This window comes from Mustelus asterias, chromosome 7, assembly GCF_964213995.1.
Source record: "Mustelus asterias chromosome 7, sMusAst1.hap1.1, whole genome shotgun sequence".
In the NCBI taxonomy this organism is placed as follows: Eukaryota; Metazoa; Chordata; class Chondrichthyes; order Carcharhiniformes; family Triakidae; genus Mustelus; species Mustelus asterias.
The window spans coordinates 38,595,933-38,615,946 of NC_135807.1; the positions used below are offsets into that span (position 1 = coordinate 38,595,933).

The 20,014-nt window shown below is 47.3% G+C and overlaps 1 protein-coding gene across 3 annotated transcripts in view; it reads right to left on the reverse strand.

Annotated features, from left to right (window-relative positions):
* LOC144495648 (tubulin delta chain-like) overlaps nt 1–20,014 on the reverse strand; it is a 53,225-nt gene that overhangs the window by 3,564 nt on the left and 29,647 nt on the right. For all 3 annotated transcript variants that reach the window (XM_078215904.1, XM_078215905.1, XM_078215903.1), the window contains exons 6-10: nt 18,812–18,953; nt 17,226–17,411; nt 10,017–10,112; nt 8,900–8,975; nt 7,539–7,680 (exon numbers count right to left, since the gene is read on the reverse strand). In XM_078215904.1, the coding sequence (XP_078072030.1) occupies nt 7,539–7,680; nt 8,900–8,975; nt 10,017–10,112; nt 17,226–17,411; nt 18,812–18,953 (642 nt within the window). The remainder of the gene's footprint in view (nt 1–7,538; nt 7,681–8,899; nt 8,976–10,016; nt 10,113–17,225; nt 17,412–18,811; nt 18,954–20,014) is intronic.

Below are 20,014 nucleotides of genomic sequence, written 5' to 3' on the forward strand. Positions count from 1 at the left end.
ATGGCCAATCCACCTGACCCGTACATCTTTGGACTGTGGGAGGAAACTGGAGCATCCGGAGGAAACCCACGCAGACACAGGGAGAATGTGCAAACTCCACACAGGCAGTGACCCGAGGCCGGAATCGAACTCTGATCCCTGACGTTGTGAGGCAGTAGTGCTAACCACTGTGCCACCAATTCAAGGTAGAAACAGTCATTAATTCATTTGCAAACAAGATCATTGTTAGACAAATTAATGTCACTCTGCTGGTCTGTTTCCCTTTCTGCAACTTCTCCCCAATGTCCACTATTAAAAGGTTCATCTTCAGATTGTCAGGAGTGGAGTTTGGAAGTAGATATTTGCAGTTTGTAGGTCCCGCATGCACAAATTCCCATTTACTTTGGTTATTGCAGTCCTTGAACATCTGCACACCAGTCTGGATTGCTTGTTATCATTCTCAAATAAATTCTCTACTCGAATGCTTTTTCACACACAGTAACAGATTGTGACCTTTGGCCCATTTGGCACACCATACTCGAGGGAAGCAGCTTTGTAAGAGTGTTCTCTGACATTTGCTTCAAAATTAAGGCCAAGATTCCCTGGCAAGCAACAGCAACAAATGTAAAATGCACTGGCCCGAATTTTCCTTTCTCAATAGCAGTGAATGTTGTCGAGGGATGTAGTGGTACCATATCTTACCAGCGAGCTCATTTACTCTGAAAACCAGTGGTTGCCGTGTGCCTGAACGGGCTCCCTTCCCTGTTCATCTAACAACGGCAGGACTGAGGTTCACAGTGAGTTGGGTAGAGCCAGGGGGATTGATAGTGGGAGATGAATCAGGGGTGTTTAAAGTTTATTTATTAGTGTCACAAGTAGGCTTACATTAACACTGCAATGAAGTTCCTGTGAAAATCCCCTAGTCGCCACACTCTGGTGCCTGTTCGGGTACACTGAAGGAGAATTTAGCATAGCCAATGCACCTAACCAGCATGTTAATGCGGTGCTCGGGTTGGAGAGGTGCTAGTGCGTGGGGAGAGGAGCCAGGGGTCTCAAGGGTACAGAGCAATGATAGCCAAAGTGGGGCTCATCGGGATACTGAGTGCAGCTCACAAGACATTTGACTGTTGACTATGTGCACGGTTGCCAGATCCAGATACAGCAATCTGTTTACAGCAACCCTTCTTCACTGCCTATTGGGTGTGGGCCCCGGGAGACTGGATGTTCAAAAACCATAACTGGGACATACTGAAAAGCCTTTCTAATGATCGACATGTTGGGTGACCAATGGCAAGAGAGTGGGGGCGGGCCATTAAAGGTAGGAGGTCATATGATGACATCGACCAGAACATGTCCTGCCAAAGTTAGCAACCCAATTTGACACCCAATTATTGAAGACAGCATTTACAAACTAGAATTTTGTTTCATTCTCATTTCTGCCTCATTTTCTTATAGAAAAGCGGAACCAAGGCTTCTTTTATCACAAGATCATAGCCAGATTCCTCTATTCCACTCTCACATTACTGTGCAATACACATTGATGAGACTAATTCCCATTTAAAAGCCTTGTTTATTTTCTATTGCACAATGGATTCTAACAGTAGACGTTGTCAGCCAGTAGCTGGATTTTAAAGCAAATTCAAGCAATTGTACCTCATGTCTGTGAGGTTTTGTTTACACCCAGAGCCACAGGCAGGAAAGAAATTGATCTTTCAAGTTGAAATGCCATTGCTCAGATACTGCTGTCAATCTGCTGTCATCTCCCAGAGGCTGATTCTCTCCTGGCTCCCAGGAGTTCATGGTGTTTATTACCCCCACGACAGAAATGAGAATGAAACAAAATTCTAGTTTGTAAATGCTGTCATGGGGTTAATTTATAGGAGGGTAAGTTCTAGGCACTCTTATAAATCAGTGGCTGATGGTTATCCCCCGCTGGCCCTCCCCCCTCCTCTTACCGGTCCTTTCCTTCACCCCCCCCCCCCCCATTCTTACCCTCTCCCCTCCCCCTCACACACTATTTTGAACACACTGACTGATCAAACCGGGCTCACACAGCAAGGACACACCAATAGCTTGGGTTCAGCAAGCAATCGCCATTCACTAATGTTATAATCCAGGTCAGAAACTCCAAGGTATTTTATGAAGTCAGACTAGATAGTAAGTTTTGCATTTTGAATTTGGCACAGGCAAGCATAAATGTTTCTCTCCAGGTATGATTTAAGTGACCCACCAGGGAGCTTTTATCAAACAAAGTTTATTTAAGAATACAGTTGAACTACAATAAGAAAAATCAGCAACAACTTTACCAATTACAAAAACACAACTTCAACGTTATATAAACCTTAACAGCTACGGATACTGTTCCAACACAAACACCCCGAGAAACATGCACTCCCGTTCTAGGCTTAGCACAGAAAGTAAGTACGCTCACGTGATGCTGGATCTTGCAGCTCTGCAACACCTGCTGTGAATTAGTCCTTTATATGGAGAATTGAAACTCTGACTTCTAGTTGGAGCAGCATTTTTTCATTATTTGCAGGTTTTTTAAAACCTTCATATATTTAATTTGTTTTTTGGTGGATTCAGAGTAAAGTGTGTTGCCGGATGGCTGGGGAAGACTCAGGGTCTGTTACACAAGGACCAAATCTATTGAGTGAAGTAAGTGAGAGATCTAACATTCTGGAAGCCAAGTTGTAAAGACTATCAGAGCGCACATGATGCTACAGTTCTGCAGGGAGTGACGTGAACGCTTGTAATCTTGTGAGATAACCTTTGTTATATCTGCTATTCCACCTGTAATTTATAGTTTGTACTAACAGTAATTTGCCTGTTAATTTGTGTTTCATTTACCTGGATTCTGATTCTTGTTAAAGTAAAAGCTTAAAAAACTGGAATCATGTTAGTCTTTGCTTCACTCTGGAGTCATTCCATAAATATGATTATTTTCACATTTAAATGATCCCGGGTCATCTGTCCGCCACCCCTGCGTATAACGCATCTCCAGCCAAAGAGTGTGGAGGTGAGAACCTGCTAGGGAGCTGGCCCGACGCACAGCTTTCCAAACTTACTCTCAGCTCCTGCCTCTAAAGCCACCTCCATGGAGCTGTTCAGGAAGTCTGAGTGACTGGAGGAAAGCCCAAAGCAGATAAATGCTAGTCAGAGGTTTTTGGGATAGCCAGCAGGAGAGACAGGGATTCCAGGGTGGGAAAGCATGAATTTCCTTGGGGAGCAGAGGAACAATCCTGGCTCTCACAAAAGAAAGATTTTAATTTACCTTGAAGGGTGACTTTATTCTTCCCAACAGCTGCCATAGTGTACTAGAGTGTTATAGGAGGCCAGGTGTCCTATTTGAAGGCGCTGCTCAAACAGACCCAGTTCCCCACCCCTTCTTCACAGTCTGTAAAATCTTTCTTTTCAAGTAATTTTCCCCTTCAATTTTCAAATTTATTAATAAACGTGTTCAACATCCTTTCAGACAGCGAATTCTAAATCATAACTCCTTGCATTAAAAGAAACTTTATCTCCCTTCCATTTTGTCATTTTTTGCAGACAAGCCTTTACCTCTTTGAAAAGCTGTGACTACTTCCCCCACTCCCATTGACGTTATTCTTTATTTTGAAGCGTATCCTCAGGCACATTCCTTTCCCCTTGAGGAACCATGGGGGAGATGGTGGAAGGCCTCCTGACTGATTATCAGTCCGTTGAACCACATCCTGAATGCTCCTTCCATGGCCAATGAGTCCTGGTGTGAGACTTGAACCCGGAGCTTCAGGCCCAGACGTAGGGGGACGCTACACACTGAACCACAGGCCTCCCTATATTGTTATAATAGGACGCTGATATACAGAAACTAACGAGGCTTCGACCCGTTTCTGGCAAATGCTGCAACCTCTGAACCGACAGTGAACAGGTAAAACGATGACCAGTGTGGTCCCCCCTGGAATGGGGCGGTAAGGCAGTGTTCCATTTTAAAGCCCCCACCCTCCTGCTTTGATTCCCAGGGAACTGAATCTAACTGGATAGCTCCTTCAAATAGGATTGAAATTTTCAAAACAGTTTTCACTGAGTATGAGTATTAAGTGACATAGATTGAGATACAGATCAGCCACGACGTGAGTGAATGGTGGAACCAGCTTAAGAGGCTGAATGACCGACTGAATTATCTTGTCGCTTCTCGGCCTTTTGGCTAAGATCAAGTGTAGTATGGTCGGCACCCCATTGTCGGCCGCACTTGGTTGAGGTCATTGGGTTACGCTGAGGCTTCATATGTTTCACATGAAGCAATTTTTAAAAGCGGCATCTCGGCCTTTTGGCTAAGATGCAAATGAGCTCAAGTCTTGGAGGAGGAACCTCCCCCTTCTCCAATCAGTTTGGCTCATGTAGATCAGGCCCAGGACAGGGTGGTTTGGTCGCTCGCCCTGTCTTGTCAGCCTGGATCGGAAATGTCTCAACTTGTTGAGACTCTGAATTGGATTTGATTTGATTGAATTGGAAAAGTTTATTAAAAAAAAAAATCTTGTTTGCAAGTGAATTAATGACTGTTTCTACCTTGAATTGGTTAGCACTACTGCCTCACAGCGTCAGGAACCCAGGTTCAGTTCCAGTCTCAGGTCACTGCCTGTGTGGAGTTTGCGCGTTCTCCCCGTGTCTGCATGCGTTTCCTGCGGGTGCTCCGGTTTCCTCCCACAGTCCAGAGACGTGCGGGTTGGGTTGATTGGCCATGCTAAGTTCTCCCTAGTGTCAGGGGATTAGCAGGGTAAATATGTGGAGTGACGGGAATAGGGTCTGGGTGGAATTGTGGTTGGTGCAGATTCGATGGGCTGAATGGCCTCCTTATGCACTGTAGGGATTCTATGATTTCTGTTCTTATGTTCCCCTACATAGCCAGGCATGCAATGCCCTCTAACAGCAGCAGAGGGCAGCATCACCCTTGATGCCTATTCAACATTCCCAAGTTGCTGTGGCTGGCTCCAGTTCCCAGGGAACCCTGGTTAGGGTGACAGCCCGTGCATCAACAGCAGGAAGCCAATTAACACAGGAACACAAGGCAGAGGAGAAGCAATGCGGCCTTTCAAGTCCACTCCATCATTCAATACGATCATGGCTGATCATCCACTTCAATGCCTTTTCCCCCACACTATCCCTATATCCATTTACTGCATTGGCATTTAGAAATCTGTCAATCTTTACCTTAAACACACTCAATGGCTGAGCTTCCACAGCCCTCTGGGTTAGAGAATTCCAAAGATTCACACCCCTCTGAGTAAAAGGATTTCTCCTTATCTCGATCCCTACTCACTGCTTCCTATTTATTAACCAGTCCTCTATCCATGCTAATATATTACCCCCAACATCACGAGGCCTTATTTTGCCTATTAATCTTTTATGTGGCATCTTAGCTAATGCGTTTTGGAAATCCAGGCATAGTGAATCTGCTGGTTCCTCTTTATCTCCCCTTCAAAGTTAAATCATAGAATCCCTACAGTACAGGAGGCCATTCAGCCCACCGTGCCTGCACTGACAACAATCCCACCCTATCCTTGTAACCCCGCATATTTACACTGCTAATCCCTCTGAAACTAGGGTCAATTTAGTATTTTCATTTCACAAGACCATGTTGACTTTGTCTGATCATACTATGATTTTCTAAGTACATTGTTAAGACTTCCTTAATAATAGATTCTAGCACTTTCCCAATGATTGTGTCAGGCTAACTGGCCAGTTCTCTGTTCTCTCTCTCTCTCTCCTTTCTTGAATAGAGGTGTTACATTTGCTAACTTCCAATCTGCTGGGACTCAGAATCTAGGGAATATTGGAAAATCACAGCTAGCACTATCTCTGCAGCCACCTCTATGAAACAGTTGGAAGTTTGCCACCAAGTCCTAAGGATTTGTTGGATTTTAGACCCTTAAGTTTCTCCAGTATCTTTTCTCTGCTGGTATATATTTGCTTAATTTCCTCATTCCTTTTAGCATTTGGGCTACTGTCTACTTCTAATATGCAACTTGTGTTTTCTACTGTGAAGAGAGACACACAAAACATTTGTTCAATGCTTCCCCATTTTCTCATTGCCCCATGATAATTCCCCACGTCTTTGTTTCTCAGACCAACATTTACTTTAGCTACTCTCTTCCTTTTTATATACTTGTATAATTAAGACTCATCAATAGTCAATTACCTGCAGTGTAAATTAGTTCTATTGGAGTCAGGTCGATCCCTGCTGTGTTGGCAGCTGGTCAGCTAACAGCGGGATGGAGAGCGAGGGATCAGAGCACCATGGCAAATAGACTGAACCTACCACCTTATGATGGAAATCGTCATGCCTGAGGTCCTCCACAGGCAGAGGTTTACAATTCCCTTCCAGTCTGCAGTAAGGAATAATGCTGGTAGTGAGGAGGTGGTGGCCATTGCCTCCAGCAGTTTCACTCCTCCATTTTGTCCAGCCGTGTCCCCCATGCACACCAACAACACTGGCCGACCTTGCAGTCTCACATGCTGACTGCTTGCAGTCCTTAATCATGATGTGGAGATGCTGGCATTGGACTGGGATGGGCACAGTAAGAAGTCTCACCAGGTACAGACAATGCGAGTGGAGAGAGGGATAATCACAGGTTAAAGAGGTCTCAAGCTGTTACAACGCAGAATCGCTGAGCAGAAACTGATAGCCAAGTTCTGCACGCATGAGGACGGCCTCAACCAGGACCTTGGGTTCATGTCACACTACAGGTAACCCCCCCACCATTTGGCCTGGGCTTGCAAAATCCTACTAACTGTCCTGGGCTTGAGACAATTCACCCCCCTTAACCTGTGATTATCCCCCTCTCTGTCTGTACCTGTAAAGACTCGCATTCCAACCATTATCTTGCAATTGTGTCTGTCTATGTACGCCGCGTTTGTGAAACCTACCTCTCCACTCACCTGATGAAGGAGCAGCGCTCCGAAAGCTTGTGATTCCAAATAAACCTATTGGGCTTTAACCTGGTGTTGTGAGACTTCTTACTGAGTCCTTAATCACACAGCGATGTCGGGGGTGAGCTCTGAATCGGGCGCCTCCTGTGAAATTAACCCAGAAGGTGCATTTCTGCTGGGAACAGGGTTAGAACCCAAAAATGTTCCCACCCCTGAAAACGTTCAGAGCCTGCAAGGTTCTGACCCCATGGTACAAGACTCCCCCTGGCCTCTCCAAAACGGCTCTCAGCATACTCTCTCGCTGGTCTAACCGGTAGCAAGCACTCACCATAAAGGGCATCATGTTGGTGGACTTTGCAGCCCTCGTGACAGGGGAACATAGCAGATAGATCCAATCCTCACGCTTGCCAGCGCGAGTTACAGTGTTGAAGGAGTGGGCAGCTTGACCTGTAATTCCTCTGTCCCTTTCTGGAGGAAACCGAGGCTGTTTTTTTTACCTTTACTGTGACTCAGCTGAAACCAACTGAGAAACAACACTGGCACCTTTTGCTGCCCGCCTCAGCACTGTGTGGTTTGCCACAGTTACCTCCCAAGTCTCTAACTATGGAGACAGGCTCTCCTTATGGAATTCCGAGGCTCGTATTACTGACCTGTCCAATAGTCCAAGGGCTGAGGGTTCCATGAAACACATCCATATCCTTGTTTCACTTTCATCATGATGGGTTGTCGTGAGCAATTAAACGTGTCTGCTCCAGTCCCACGAGCCACCGCGAGAACAGCCGTGCTCTGATGCTGATACCAAAGGAATTAAGAATTTCTTAACGATAATTTTGCACCAACAGCCATTCCTTCATCAATGCCCCTGTTTCCTCTCCCCAGGGGGCTATCACTCTGTCTCTCTAACCACTACGACATAATGTATAGGAGGGGCCTTAAACATCCAGGATATCACTTGGGTTTGAGTGACTAAGGAATCAGATCCCAGCATGAGTCAACCCCTTCAGAGTGCTTCTAAAATTTGTTCTCTGCGTGTGGACAACGTGAGCAAATTTATTGCCTAACCCAAGTTAGCCTGGCTATAGAAACATAGAAAATAGGAGCAGAAGGCCATTCGGCCCTTTGAGCTTGCTCCGCCATTCCTTATGATCATGGCTATTGGCCTCCTTGCCTTGCTCATCATGTCAGAAAGCATTGAGGGTCAAACGTAGGCCAGACCAAGTTGCCGCCACTGAAGAAAAACAGGAAACATTTGCATTTATATAGCACCTTTAACAAACTCTGGACATCCCAAGGCACTGTACAACCAATGAGGTATTTTGAAATGTAGTCATTGTTGCATTGCAAATAACACAGCAGCCAAGCTAAACAAAGCAAGTTCCCACAAGCTGCAAAATAATAATGGCCAGGTTTAGTGATTTTGTTTGTAGGATAAATATTGGCCAGGATTCCGGGAGATCGCTACTGCTCATCTTCAGTCTTCAAAATAATGACAGGAGATCTACTACTTCCATCTGAGGAGACTTACAAGGCCTCAGAGTAATGTCTCATCCAAGAGAAGGCATTGCTGGCAGTGCAGCACTCCCTCAGTACTGTGGGGCCAGTCTAGATTCTGTGCTCAAGTCACAGCCTTCTGACTCCAAGGTGAGAGTACTTCCACTGGGACACACCTCATCATCACCAAGTCAACGCAGGAACCTCCAACCCTGCATCCTCACCAAAAGGACTGCGCGGTTGGAAGGAGACAATCCATTGCCAATACAGATTGGCAATAAATGCAGCCTTGCCACATCGGAAGAAGTTCACTGCCTCCAGGAGAGATGGGATGAAAATTAGGAGCAGGAAGCAAGACATTCCTGATTGATTCAAAAAAATGCAACAAAAGTCAGTTAAAATGCAGCTCCTCTCACTTCAGCTGGTTCCTGAAGTTGGATTCAAATTCCAGAAGGAGGAGTGTAAATTTGTCTGAATGATTTCTTTACCTGAACCGATTTTGTTTATCTGCAAAGGATACAGTATTCCCAGTGGATGAGTGACGGGGAAGAGTACGCACAATGGAGGACAGCATGCTATCCCAGGATGCAGCTCCCCTGAGGACAACAAAGATATTGCATCAGATCAGAGCAGCAGTCTATAGAGAATCCAGACCATCACAGGACCAATTCCTAACTATTAGAAAGAAGAAAGTTAATTGACCTTATTCAAGATCCCATCTAGCCCATCTCTGACAAGTCCTCTTAGGATTGGGATGGTTGGCAGTCCCTTAATTTAACAGCTGATTTTAAAGACAACACTTCTGCCAATGCAACACTCCCTCAACCTAGATTATATGCAGAGTTTTCTGGGGTGAGGCTTGAACCCATAACCTGCTGGTTTAGAAGCGAGTGTGCTACCATTGAGACAAAGTTGACACATTGGGGGCTTTTGACTTGGAGATTCTTAAACTCCATGACAAAATGGAATGCGCACAACCTATTTAATAACATTGCTATTTAGGATACATACCACTTGGCAAACGTAAGTCCAGATTCCCAATGATGCAGGTCAGGAACGCAAAGTTATAATGTTGTATTTTTATCAAGAAGTGACCAATGGCTCAATGGAACGACCACTGCCCGGTGTTAATATTTCCATCTCTGAAACAGAAGGGTTGGTTTTGGGCTTGACACTAGAAAAGCCCAGCGGCTGCACTGGTGTTCAATAGAAGCAGATACCTTCCCCCACTACATTATAATGGGCAGATGGGACTCTTCAGCCTTGGCTTGCAATCAATCCAGGCAAAAAGGGACACTGAAGATAAAAACCAGCTCAGCTACTATTGCCTAGAATGTGACTCAAGAATCTCATGTGGGCTGCTCAAGGGAGCGTCATTCTTTATCTAACCCATGTTGAGAGTATTAGATGGGACGGTGGCGAGCGAGATTTGTTCTTTATCTAATACATGCTTGACATTTCATAGAAGCACTGGATACTGATGCTGAGCTCAAAATTCATACCAGTCCCGAGTCTCACACTGATTCTAAACTCGCCAGTTCAAACTTTCATTGGGGCTTCCTCCAGCCAACTGGAAGGCTGTGGGTTCACAGGCACTTTCACAATTAGACCCACCGCAGTCAGGTCTGCCTCCTTACCTCTTGTTCATCTGGCTTGTGTAGAGGAACTTGGTAGTAGGCACTGGACAGACAGATCTCAACAGCTCCCAGGGTTCCAAGCCAATGCTGACACCACTTTATACAAAAAAAACACAGAAAGAACACTTAGACAATGGAACAAATCAACTTATAGAACATAGAACATAGAAAGCCACAGCACAAACAGGCCCTTCGGCCCACAAGTTGCGCCGATCACATCCCCACCTCTAGGCCTATCTATAGCCCTCAATCCCATTAAATCCCATGTACTCATCCAGAAGTCTCTTAAAAGACCCCAACGAGTTTGCCTCCACCACCACCGACGTCAGCCGATTCCACTCACCCACCACCCTCTGAGTGAAAAACTTACCCCTGACATCTCCTCTGTACCTACCCCCCAGCACCTTAAACCTGTGTCCTCTCGTAGCAACCATTTCAGCCCTTGGAAATAGCCTCTGAGAGTCTACCCTATCCAGACCTCTCAACATCTTGTAAACCTCTATCAGGTCACCTCTCATCCTTCGTCTCTCCAGGGAGAAGAGACCAAGCTCCCTCAACCTATCCTCATAAGGCATGCCCCCCAATCCAGGCAACATCCTTGTAAATCTCCTCTGCACCCTTTCAATGGCTTCAACATCTTTCCTGTAATGAGGTGACCAGAACTGCGCGCAGTACTCCAAGTGGGGTCTAACCAGGGTCCTATAAAGCTGCAGCATTATCTCCCGACTCCTAAACTCAATCCCTCGATTAATGAAGGCCAGTACGCCGTACGCCTTCTTGACCGCATCCTCCACCTGCGAGGCCGATTTAAGAGTCCTATGGACCCGGACCCCAAGGTCCTTCTGATCCTCTACACTGCTAAGAATGGTACCCTTCATATTATACTGCTGCTTCATCCCATTGGATCTGCCAAAATGGATCACCACACACTTATCCGGGTTGAAGTCCATCTGCCACTTCTCCGCCCAGTCTTGCATTCTATCTATGTCTCGCTGCAACTTCTGACATCCCTCCAAACTATCCACAACACCACCTACCTTGGTGTCGTCAGCAAACTTACCAACCCATCCCTCCACTTCCTCATCCAGGTCATTTATGAAAATGACAAACAGCAAGGGTCCCAGAACAGATCCCTGGGGCACTCCACTGGTCACTGACCTCCATGCAGAGAAAGACCCCTCCACAGCCACTCTCTGCCTTCTGCAGGCAAGCCAGTTCTGGATCCACAAGGCAACAGCCCCTTGGATCCCATGCCCTCTCACTTTCTCAAGAAGTCTTGCATGGGGGACCTTATCGAACGCCTTGCTGAAGTCCATATAGACCACATCCACCGCTCTTCCTTCGTCAATGTGTTTGGTCACATTTTCAAAGAACTCAACCAGGCTCGTAAGGCACGACCTGCCCTTGACAAAGCCGTGCTGACTACTTTTGATCATACTAAACTTCTCTAGATGATCATAAATCCTGTCTCTCAGGATCCTCTCCATCAACTTACCAACCACTGAGGTTAGACTCACCGGTCGGTAATTTCCCGGGCTGTCCCTGTTCCCTTTCTTGAATATAGGGACCACATCTGCAATCCTCCAATCCTCCGGAACCTCTCCCGTCTCCATCGACGATGCAAAGATCATCGCCAAAGGCTCCGCAATCTCCTCCCTCGCCTCCCACAGTAACCTGGGGTACATCCCATCCGGTCCCGGCGACTTACCAACCTTGATGCCATTCAATAGTTCCAACACATCCTCTTTCTTTATGTCCACATGCTCGATCCTTTCTGTCCACCGCAAACCAGCAGTACAACCACCCAGATCCCTTTCCACCGTGAATACCGAGGTAAAGTATTCATTAAGCAGCTCCGCCATTTCTAACGGTTCCGCACAAACTTTTCTCCCTTCACCTTTTAAGGGTCCTATGCCTTCACATCTCATCCTTTTACTCTTGACATATTTGTAGAAAGCCTTGGGATTCTCCTTAATCTTACCCGCCAAGGCCTTCTCATGACCCCTTCTCGCTCTCCTAATTTCCTTCTTAAGCTCCTTCCTACATCCCGTATACTCCTCTAAATCCTTAACACCTCCTAGCTCTCTGAACCTTCTGTACGCCTCTCTTTTCTTATTCACCAGGTTCATCACAACCTTCGTGCACCACGGTTCCCGTACCCTACCAACACCCCCCTGTCTCATCGGAACGTTGTCATGCAGAGCTCCAGACAAACATTCCTTGAAAATCCTCCACTTTCCTTCGGTACTTTTCCCCAAGAATGCCTCCTTCCAATTTACCCGTCTAATTTCCTCCCTGATGACACTGTATTTCCCTTTACTCCAGAGAAACACTTTCCTAGCCTGCCTGATCCTATCTCTTTCCAATGCTATCGTGAAGAAGATAGAATTATGATCGCTATCCCCAAGATGCTCACCCACCGAGAGATCCTCCACCTGTCCAGGTTCATTAGCCAGCACCAGATCAAGTACAGCCTCTCCTCTAGTAGGCTTATCCACATACTGTGTCAGGAAACTCTCCTGGACACACCTAACAAACTCCTCTCCATCCAAACCCCTAGCCCTAGGGATATTCCAATCTATGTTTGGGAAATTAAAATCTCCCATCATGACAACTCTGTTATTCCTACATCTCTCCAGGATCTGTTTCCCCATCTGCTCCTCAACATCTCTGTTACTATTGGGCGGCCTATAGAAAACACCCAGCAACGTTACCGACCCCTTCCTGTTCCTAACCTCCACCCACAGAGACTCCGTAGTCAATCCCTCCACGGCGTCCACCTTCTCTACAGCCGTGACACTATCCCTGATCAACAGTGCCACTCCCCCCCCTCTCTTGCCTCCCTCCCTGTCCTTCCTGAAACATCTAAAACCCGGCACCTGAAGCACCCAGTCCTGTCCCTGAGACATCCAAGTCTCCGTAATGGCCACCACATCACAATTCGAAGCAGCAATCCACGCTCTAAGCTCATCCACTTTATTCACTACACTCCTGGCATTAAAATAGACACATCTCAGACCTTCAGCCTGAGCACTTCCCTTCTCCATCACTCGTCTAACCTCCCTCTTACCCTGTTTACATTCCTTATCTATTTGCGAGCTAACCTCCTCGCTCTCAGTCCCCTCATTTCGATTCCCTCCCCCCAACCTTTCTAGTTTAAAGTCTCTCCAGTAGCCTTAGCCAACCTTCCCGCCAGGATATTGGTCCCCCTGGGATTCAAGTGCCACCCGTCTTTTTTAAACAGGTCACACCTGCCCCTAAAGAGGTCCCAATGATCCAAGTACCCAAATCCTTGTCCCTTGCTCCAGTCCCTCAGCCATGCATTCATTCTCCACCGATTCCTGTTCTCACTCTCCCGCGGCACAGGCAGCAATCCCGAGATTACTACCTTTGCATTCCTCTTTCTCAGCTGTCTACCTAACTCCCTATATTCTCTTTTCATGACCCCTTCCCTCTTCCTACCTATGTCAGCAGTACCTATATGCATCACGACCTTCGGCTCCTCTCCCTCCCCCTTCAGGATTTCTGGGACTCGACCAGAGACATCCCGGACCCCTGCACCAGGGAGACAAACCACCATCCGAGAGTCCCGTCTGTGTCCGCAAAAACGCCTATCTGACCCCCTCACCGTAGAGTCCCCAATTAGCACTACCCTCCTTTCCTTACCCTTTTGCACTACTGGGCCAGGCTCAGCTCCAGAGACACTGCCACCGCTGCTTCCCCCAGGTGGGCTGTCCACCCCAGTAGTACTCAGACAGGAGTACTTATTATTAAGGGGCACATCCACCGGGGTGCTCACCATCAACTGAGCTTTCTCCTTCCTCACTGTTACCCAGTTACCCTCCTCCCGTGGTCCCGGTGTGACCACCTGCTGATAGCTCCTGTCAATGACCTCCTCACTATCCCTAACCCGGCGAAGGTCCTCGAGCTGCAATTCCAGTTCCCTAACATGGTCCCTTAGGAACCGCAGCTCAACACACCCAGCACAGATATGGTCGTCCGGGAGGCTAGGAGCCTCCAGGACCTCCCACATCCTACATTGGGAACAACATACTGGCCTCACACTCATAATTGATAGAAATACCATGCTGAGATACTTTCCCAACTGAAAGCCCAATCTACAAACATTGTCAAGCTGCTTTAACATTCTGGGCATCACTGCCAAGTCCCGTGCTGTCATCATCCATAGTCCATGGATACGCTTTCCAGCAGGGGTGACCAGGTGTGTTCAGGAAGAGGCCCTTCGGTCATAGAGGTTTACAGCATGGAAACAGGCCCTTCGGCCCAACTTGTCCATGCCGCCCTTTTAAAAAAAACCCTAAGCTAATCCCAATTGCCTGCATTTGGCCCATATCCCTCTATACCCATCGTACCCATGTAACTATCTAAATGCTTTTTAAAAGACAAAATTGTACCCGCCTCTACTACTACCTCTGGCAGCTTGTTCCAGACACTCCCCACCCTTTGTGTGAAAAAATTGCCCCTCTGGACACTTTTGTATCTCTCCCCTCTCACCTTAAACCTATGCCCTCGAGTTTTAGACTCCCCTACCTTTGGGAAAAGATATTGACTATCTAGCTGATCTCTGCCCCTCATTATTTTATAGACCTCTATAAGATCACCCCTCAGCCTCCTACGCTCCAGAGAAAAAAGTCCAGGTCTATCCAGCCTCTCCTTATAACTCAATCCATCAAGTCCCGGTAGCATCCTATCTGCACTCTTTCTAGTTTAATAATATCCTTTCTATAAAAGGTAACCAGAATTGCACACAGTATTACAAGTGTGGCCGTACCAATGTCTTGTACAACTTCAACAAGACATTCCAACTCCTGTATTCAATGTTCTGACCGATGAAACCAAGCGTGCCGAATGCCTTCTTCACCATTCTGTCCACTTGTGACTCCACTTTCAAGGAGCTATGAACATGTACCCCTAGATCTCTTTGTTCTGTAACTCTCCCCAACGCCCTACCATTAACTGAGTAAGTCGTGCTCTGGTTCAATCTACCAAAATGCATCACCTGGCATTTGTCTAAATTAAACTCCATCTCCCATTCGTCAGCCCACTGGCCCAATTGATCAAGATCCCGTTGCAATTGGAGGTAACTTTCTTCACTGTCCATTTTTCTTCTTGTTTCCGATCTAGGTTACTGAAGCCCAGTCCTCATTTCTCATCTCAGCAAGAGAATAGTAAGAGGCATGCAAAATTCAGCCGCTAGCCGATGGTTATCCAGTGACCAAAATGTTTAACTGGCATCGAGAGAGGCTATGGTCAAATGGGTTGAAATAAAGTTTATTTATTAATGTTACAAGTAGGCTTACATTAACACTGCAATGAAGTTACTGTGAAAATCCCCTAGTTGCCACACTCCGGTGCCTGTTCGGGTACACGGAGGGAGAATTTAGCATGGCCAATGCACCTAACCAGCATGTCTTTCGGACTGTGGGAGGAAACCAGAGCACCCGGAGGAAACCCACGCGGAGACGGGGAGAATGTGCAGGCTCCACACAGACAGTAACCCAAGCCGGGAATCGAACCCGGGTCCCAGGTGCTGTGAGGCAGCAGTGCTAACTACTGGGCCACCTTTTTCACCAGAATCCAACTAGTAACCCCCGCTAAGAAATTGTACATGATGAGAATGGCAGGATTTGGACACGGGCGGCACGTGCCACGCACTGCTGCCCCACAGAACCAGGGACCCAGGTTCGATTCCCGGCTTCGGTCACTGTCTGTGCAGAGTCTGCACGTTCTCCTCGTGTTTCCTCCGGGTGCTACAGTTTCCTCCCACATTCTGAAAGACGTGCTGATTAGGTGCATTGACCCGAACAGGTGCCAGATTGTGACGACTAGGGGAATTTCACAGTAACTTCATTGCAGTGTTAATGTAAGCCTTACTTGTGACACTAATAAATAAACAAAACTCCAGAGTCAGATAGTTGGCCAAATCACTCTTTGGCCTCGAGTACGAAGTGACTAATTTGGAGCGATACCAGCAGGGCGTAGCTGCCAATACAATCAAACAAGAGTCAACTACTGCGGCAGAATGGGAGAGAAATCGTAGGGTTAGAGAAAACTATAATCTCAACTGTTCAAACTCTGATGATCACTCTCTCCATTTGCCCTTTTAGAGCTGTTTTAATTAGAACAATGGAGATTGCAGGGTGATTGTGAAGGGACGGGACAAAAGTGTGTGCATGGATTTCCTCCGGGTGCTCCGGTTTCCTCCCACACTCCAAAGATGTGCGGGTTAGGTTGATTGGCCATGCTAAATTGACCCCAGTGTCAGGGGGATTAGCAGGGTAAATATGTAGGGTCACAGGGATAGGGCCTGGATGGGATTCTGGTCAATGCAGACTCGATGGGCCAAATGGCCTCCTTCTGCACTGTAGGGATTCTATGATCTAGAAAGAAACAGAGAGATTGAGTAGTCCGTAGTGAGGGAAGGTAAAAATAATAATAAATGTAAGAGATTTAAGACAGAAAGCAGGAAAAAGCTTTTTCTAAACACAGAGGAGATTGTGAGTCAGGGGTTAAAGCATTGACAACTTTAACGTTGAAGAATCAGTTAGATTGTTGAATAAAAGTGGGTTAGAGAGATCTGGGAACAAAGCACTCACTGGGGCTTGTGTGGAATAGGATGAAATGCTCGTTTCCGGTTTATAAATCCTGGTGCCCGACTAGACTTGTGTCACTCAGGACGATTTGCCTCACTAAAGTCCTCGAGGTTCCCTCTGTTCTCCTGAAGAGCTGAAGCTTTCACTGTTCTTCAATCCAACAGAGACTTCAGCAAACTTCCCAACTGGCCAAGAGTCACTGTGTGAACATGGGCAGTGAGCAGGCTAAAAGTTTTAAAGTTTATTTATTAGTGTCACAAGTAGGCCTACATTAACACTGCAATAAAGTTACTGTGAAAATCCCTTAGTGGCCACACTCCGGTGCCTGTTCGGGTACACTGAGGGAGAATTTAGCATGGCCAATGCACCTAACCAGCACATCTTTCAGACTGTGGGAGGAAACCGGAGCACCCGGAGAAAACCCACGCAGACACAGGGAGAACGTGCAGACTCCACACGGACAGTGACCCGAGCCGGGAATCGAACCAGAGTCCCTAGTGCTGTGAGGCAGCAGTGCTAACCACTGTGCTACCGTACCGCCCTTTGGCAGTGTGGGGTGTGAAGGTACAAGGCTCCTTTACTCGGTATATCACACCTTGGCGTTCGGAGGCTGCTCACCGGGTACATCAGAGCCGCCAGGCAGGAGGCAATGTGTGTGTTCATGTCGGACAAAGAAATCTGCGGCTGTAGAGCCGGGACATGTTCATTCTTCCTTCCACACGAGGCCTGTATCCTGCGCAGTACATCATCATTGTGAAACAGGAGTACCCCATCAGCATACCTGTAAAGATTTCAAACACAAAAGACAATCATGTTAAACAGAGCAACCCCAACTAGATTTCAACCTCGGCTCCTCGGGCTGAAACAGAGTCTCACCCAGGGGGGAACGTGAGTCCTGTCTATTGACAGTAAGCATCTGCATTGTATGGCACATTTACTGATTTAGCTGGAAGCCTGACTCAGTCAGTGGCTTCGTCACCTCTGAGTCAGAAAAATTCCCCTATTCTTCTACATCCACCCGAGAGTGTGACGGGGGCCTCAGTTTAACGTCTCACTCTGAGCTGCGCACCGCCCGCTTGTGGGTTACAGTCGAGTGACAGCCACAATCACCTTTGATTTGGAGAGCAGGGTGCTACCCACTGAGCCAGACTGGCAGGAATAGTGGAACAAATATCAAATACTGAGAGCCTTTCTCTCTCTGATGTTGGTTCTAAGATATCTTTGTGACAGGAGCAGACTCAGCCTCACTTTGTATTTAACCCTTCATTAACCTGACTATAGGAGGTGGAAGGGAAATGTGACTCTGCTTCTCGTCAGTGCTGCCCTGACCCAGGAGCGCTCGGTGCTGCCACCTAACTGCCTGAAATGGAAAGTGTTCCAAACAGATTGACGGGCACAAAAATTCAGACCAAAAGAGAAATGTTGGGGGCGATTCTCCCATCGCGAGCGGCAGATTTTCTGGGGGATCGGGTCAGGAGACGCGCATGTCGGCCATTCCCACCGCGCTGGAAACTGGGGGGGAAAGAATGATTTTAATCTGTTTTTAATGCTTTTTTAAATCTATTTTTAATGTCATCATTGGGCCCGGCACGGAACATGCTGGGCCCGATAGCATCTCCCACCCCGCCAGGAGTATTTCACCCCGGCGGGGTTTAGAGTTGCTCCCCACGCTCGGGGAACAAGCGGGAGACCCCACCAAAGTGAAGAGGGGGGGGGAAATAATCGGGGCCCCTCACAGGGTCGGGTGCGGTGCCCCCTGGGCACCCTGGCAGTGCCAGCCTGTGCCCACTGACATTGCCCAAGGGGCAAAGTGCCCATGCCCAGGGGGCAACTTGGCACTGTCCACTGGGGAGGGGGGGGGGGGGGGGGGGGGAGTCGGGACTGGTCCAGGAATGGGGGTCTCAGGCTGGCCAGCAAACGGGGAGTCTGACAGATCGGGGCCACCCCGCATGCGCAGAGTTCCAGAACTGTCAGACTCCGGAGCGAATAGGCCCCACCCCCCTCTGGGTTGGCAATGAGATTCCCGATTGTGACCTTTGCAGTGCACAGACTGCGGAGATTCAGGTCTGAATCTGCACTGAAAAACAGTCCTGATCTAGACCAGTTTTCCCACCAATTCAGCAGTTTTGGGAGAATCGCCCCCGTTATTTCAAACATTAAGCAGCCGAGGAACGGTCTTACCTCTGAAGCCAGGAAAGGCAGAGCAGGGAGTTGAAGTGTTGCAGTGGGCATTCCCCCGTTTGGTGAGGAACAACCGATACAGACAGAATGTAGCTCATTGGAAACTCCTCTCGGATTGATTCACACAAATGTGCACCCAATCCTAGGGAAAGAAAAATTTCACCAGATTATCATAGAATCCCCACAGTGCAGGAGGAGGCCATTCGGCCCATCGAGTCTGCACCGACCACAATCCCACCCAGGCCTTATCTCCATAACCCCACATAGTTACCCTGCTAATCCCCCTGACACTAAGGGGAAATTTAGCATGGCCAATGCAATGCTCCTAACCAGCCCTATCCTGGACTCAGGAACCAAAACAATCTCGTTTAACTCTGGGATAAAAGCAAATTACTGCGGATGCTGGAACCTGAAACCAAAAAGAGGTAATGCTGAAAAATCTCAGCAAGTCTGGCAACATCTGTGGAGAGAGAAACCGAGTTAAGTCCATATGATTCTTCTTCAAAGCTCTGCTGCAGTTGTACAGGGTTTTGATGAGGCCATATCTCGAGTAGTGTGTATCATTTTGGTGTCCTTATTTAAGATAAAGGATATAAATGCGTCAGCAGTTCAGAGAAGGCTCACTCGGCTAATACCTGGGATCGGGTGGGGGCAGAGGTGGGGTATTTTATTTTAAGACAGATTTGAAAAAATGTTTTCTCTCTCAGAGGGTCATGAATCCCAGCAGGGATCTGTTCACTCAGTTGCAAAGTGAATCGTTAGCTTTGTTTGATTGCAATCTTCAGTACCCTGGATCTTCCTTTGGAGGGTTTTTCAATGCCTGTGTGTTTATTTGGACTAGATTAAGAGGTGTAAAGTGGATGAAAGATTTACTCAATGGGACTTTCAATGCCTGTGTTTGATTAACAGCTTTATGAGAGGGTAAGAGGAGCTATGTCGTGCAAAAGGATTTTTGTCCCCCTCAAGCATTTCAAAGACTTGAGAGTGTTATTATATAGCTCATTGGTTGTGTACCAAGTGCATACTGGGCGCGGGAGCATGCAAAGGGCATGGAAAATGGAGGGAGCCTAGGGAACCTAATATCCATGAATATAACTGGGCCAATGTTCCAGTAAGTGAAGGTGGGCCTTTGAACCCAGTGGTCTCATCATCTGCCTGTCTCTGTTGACAACTCAGGCCTACCCCACGAGGAGCAGACCCTTT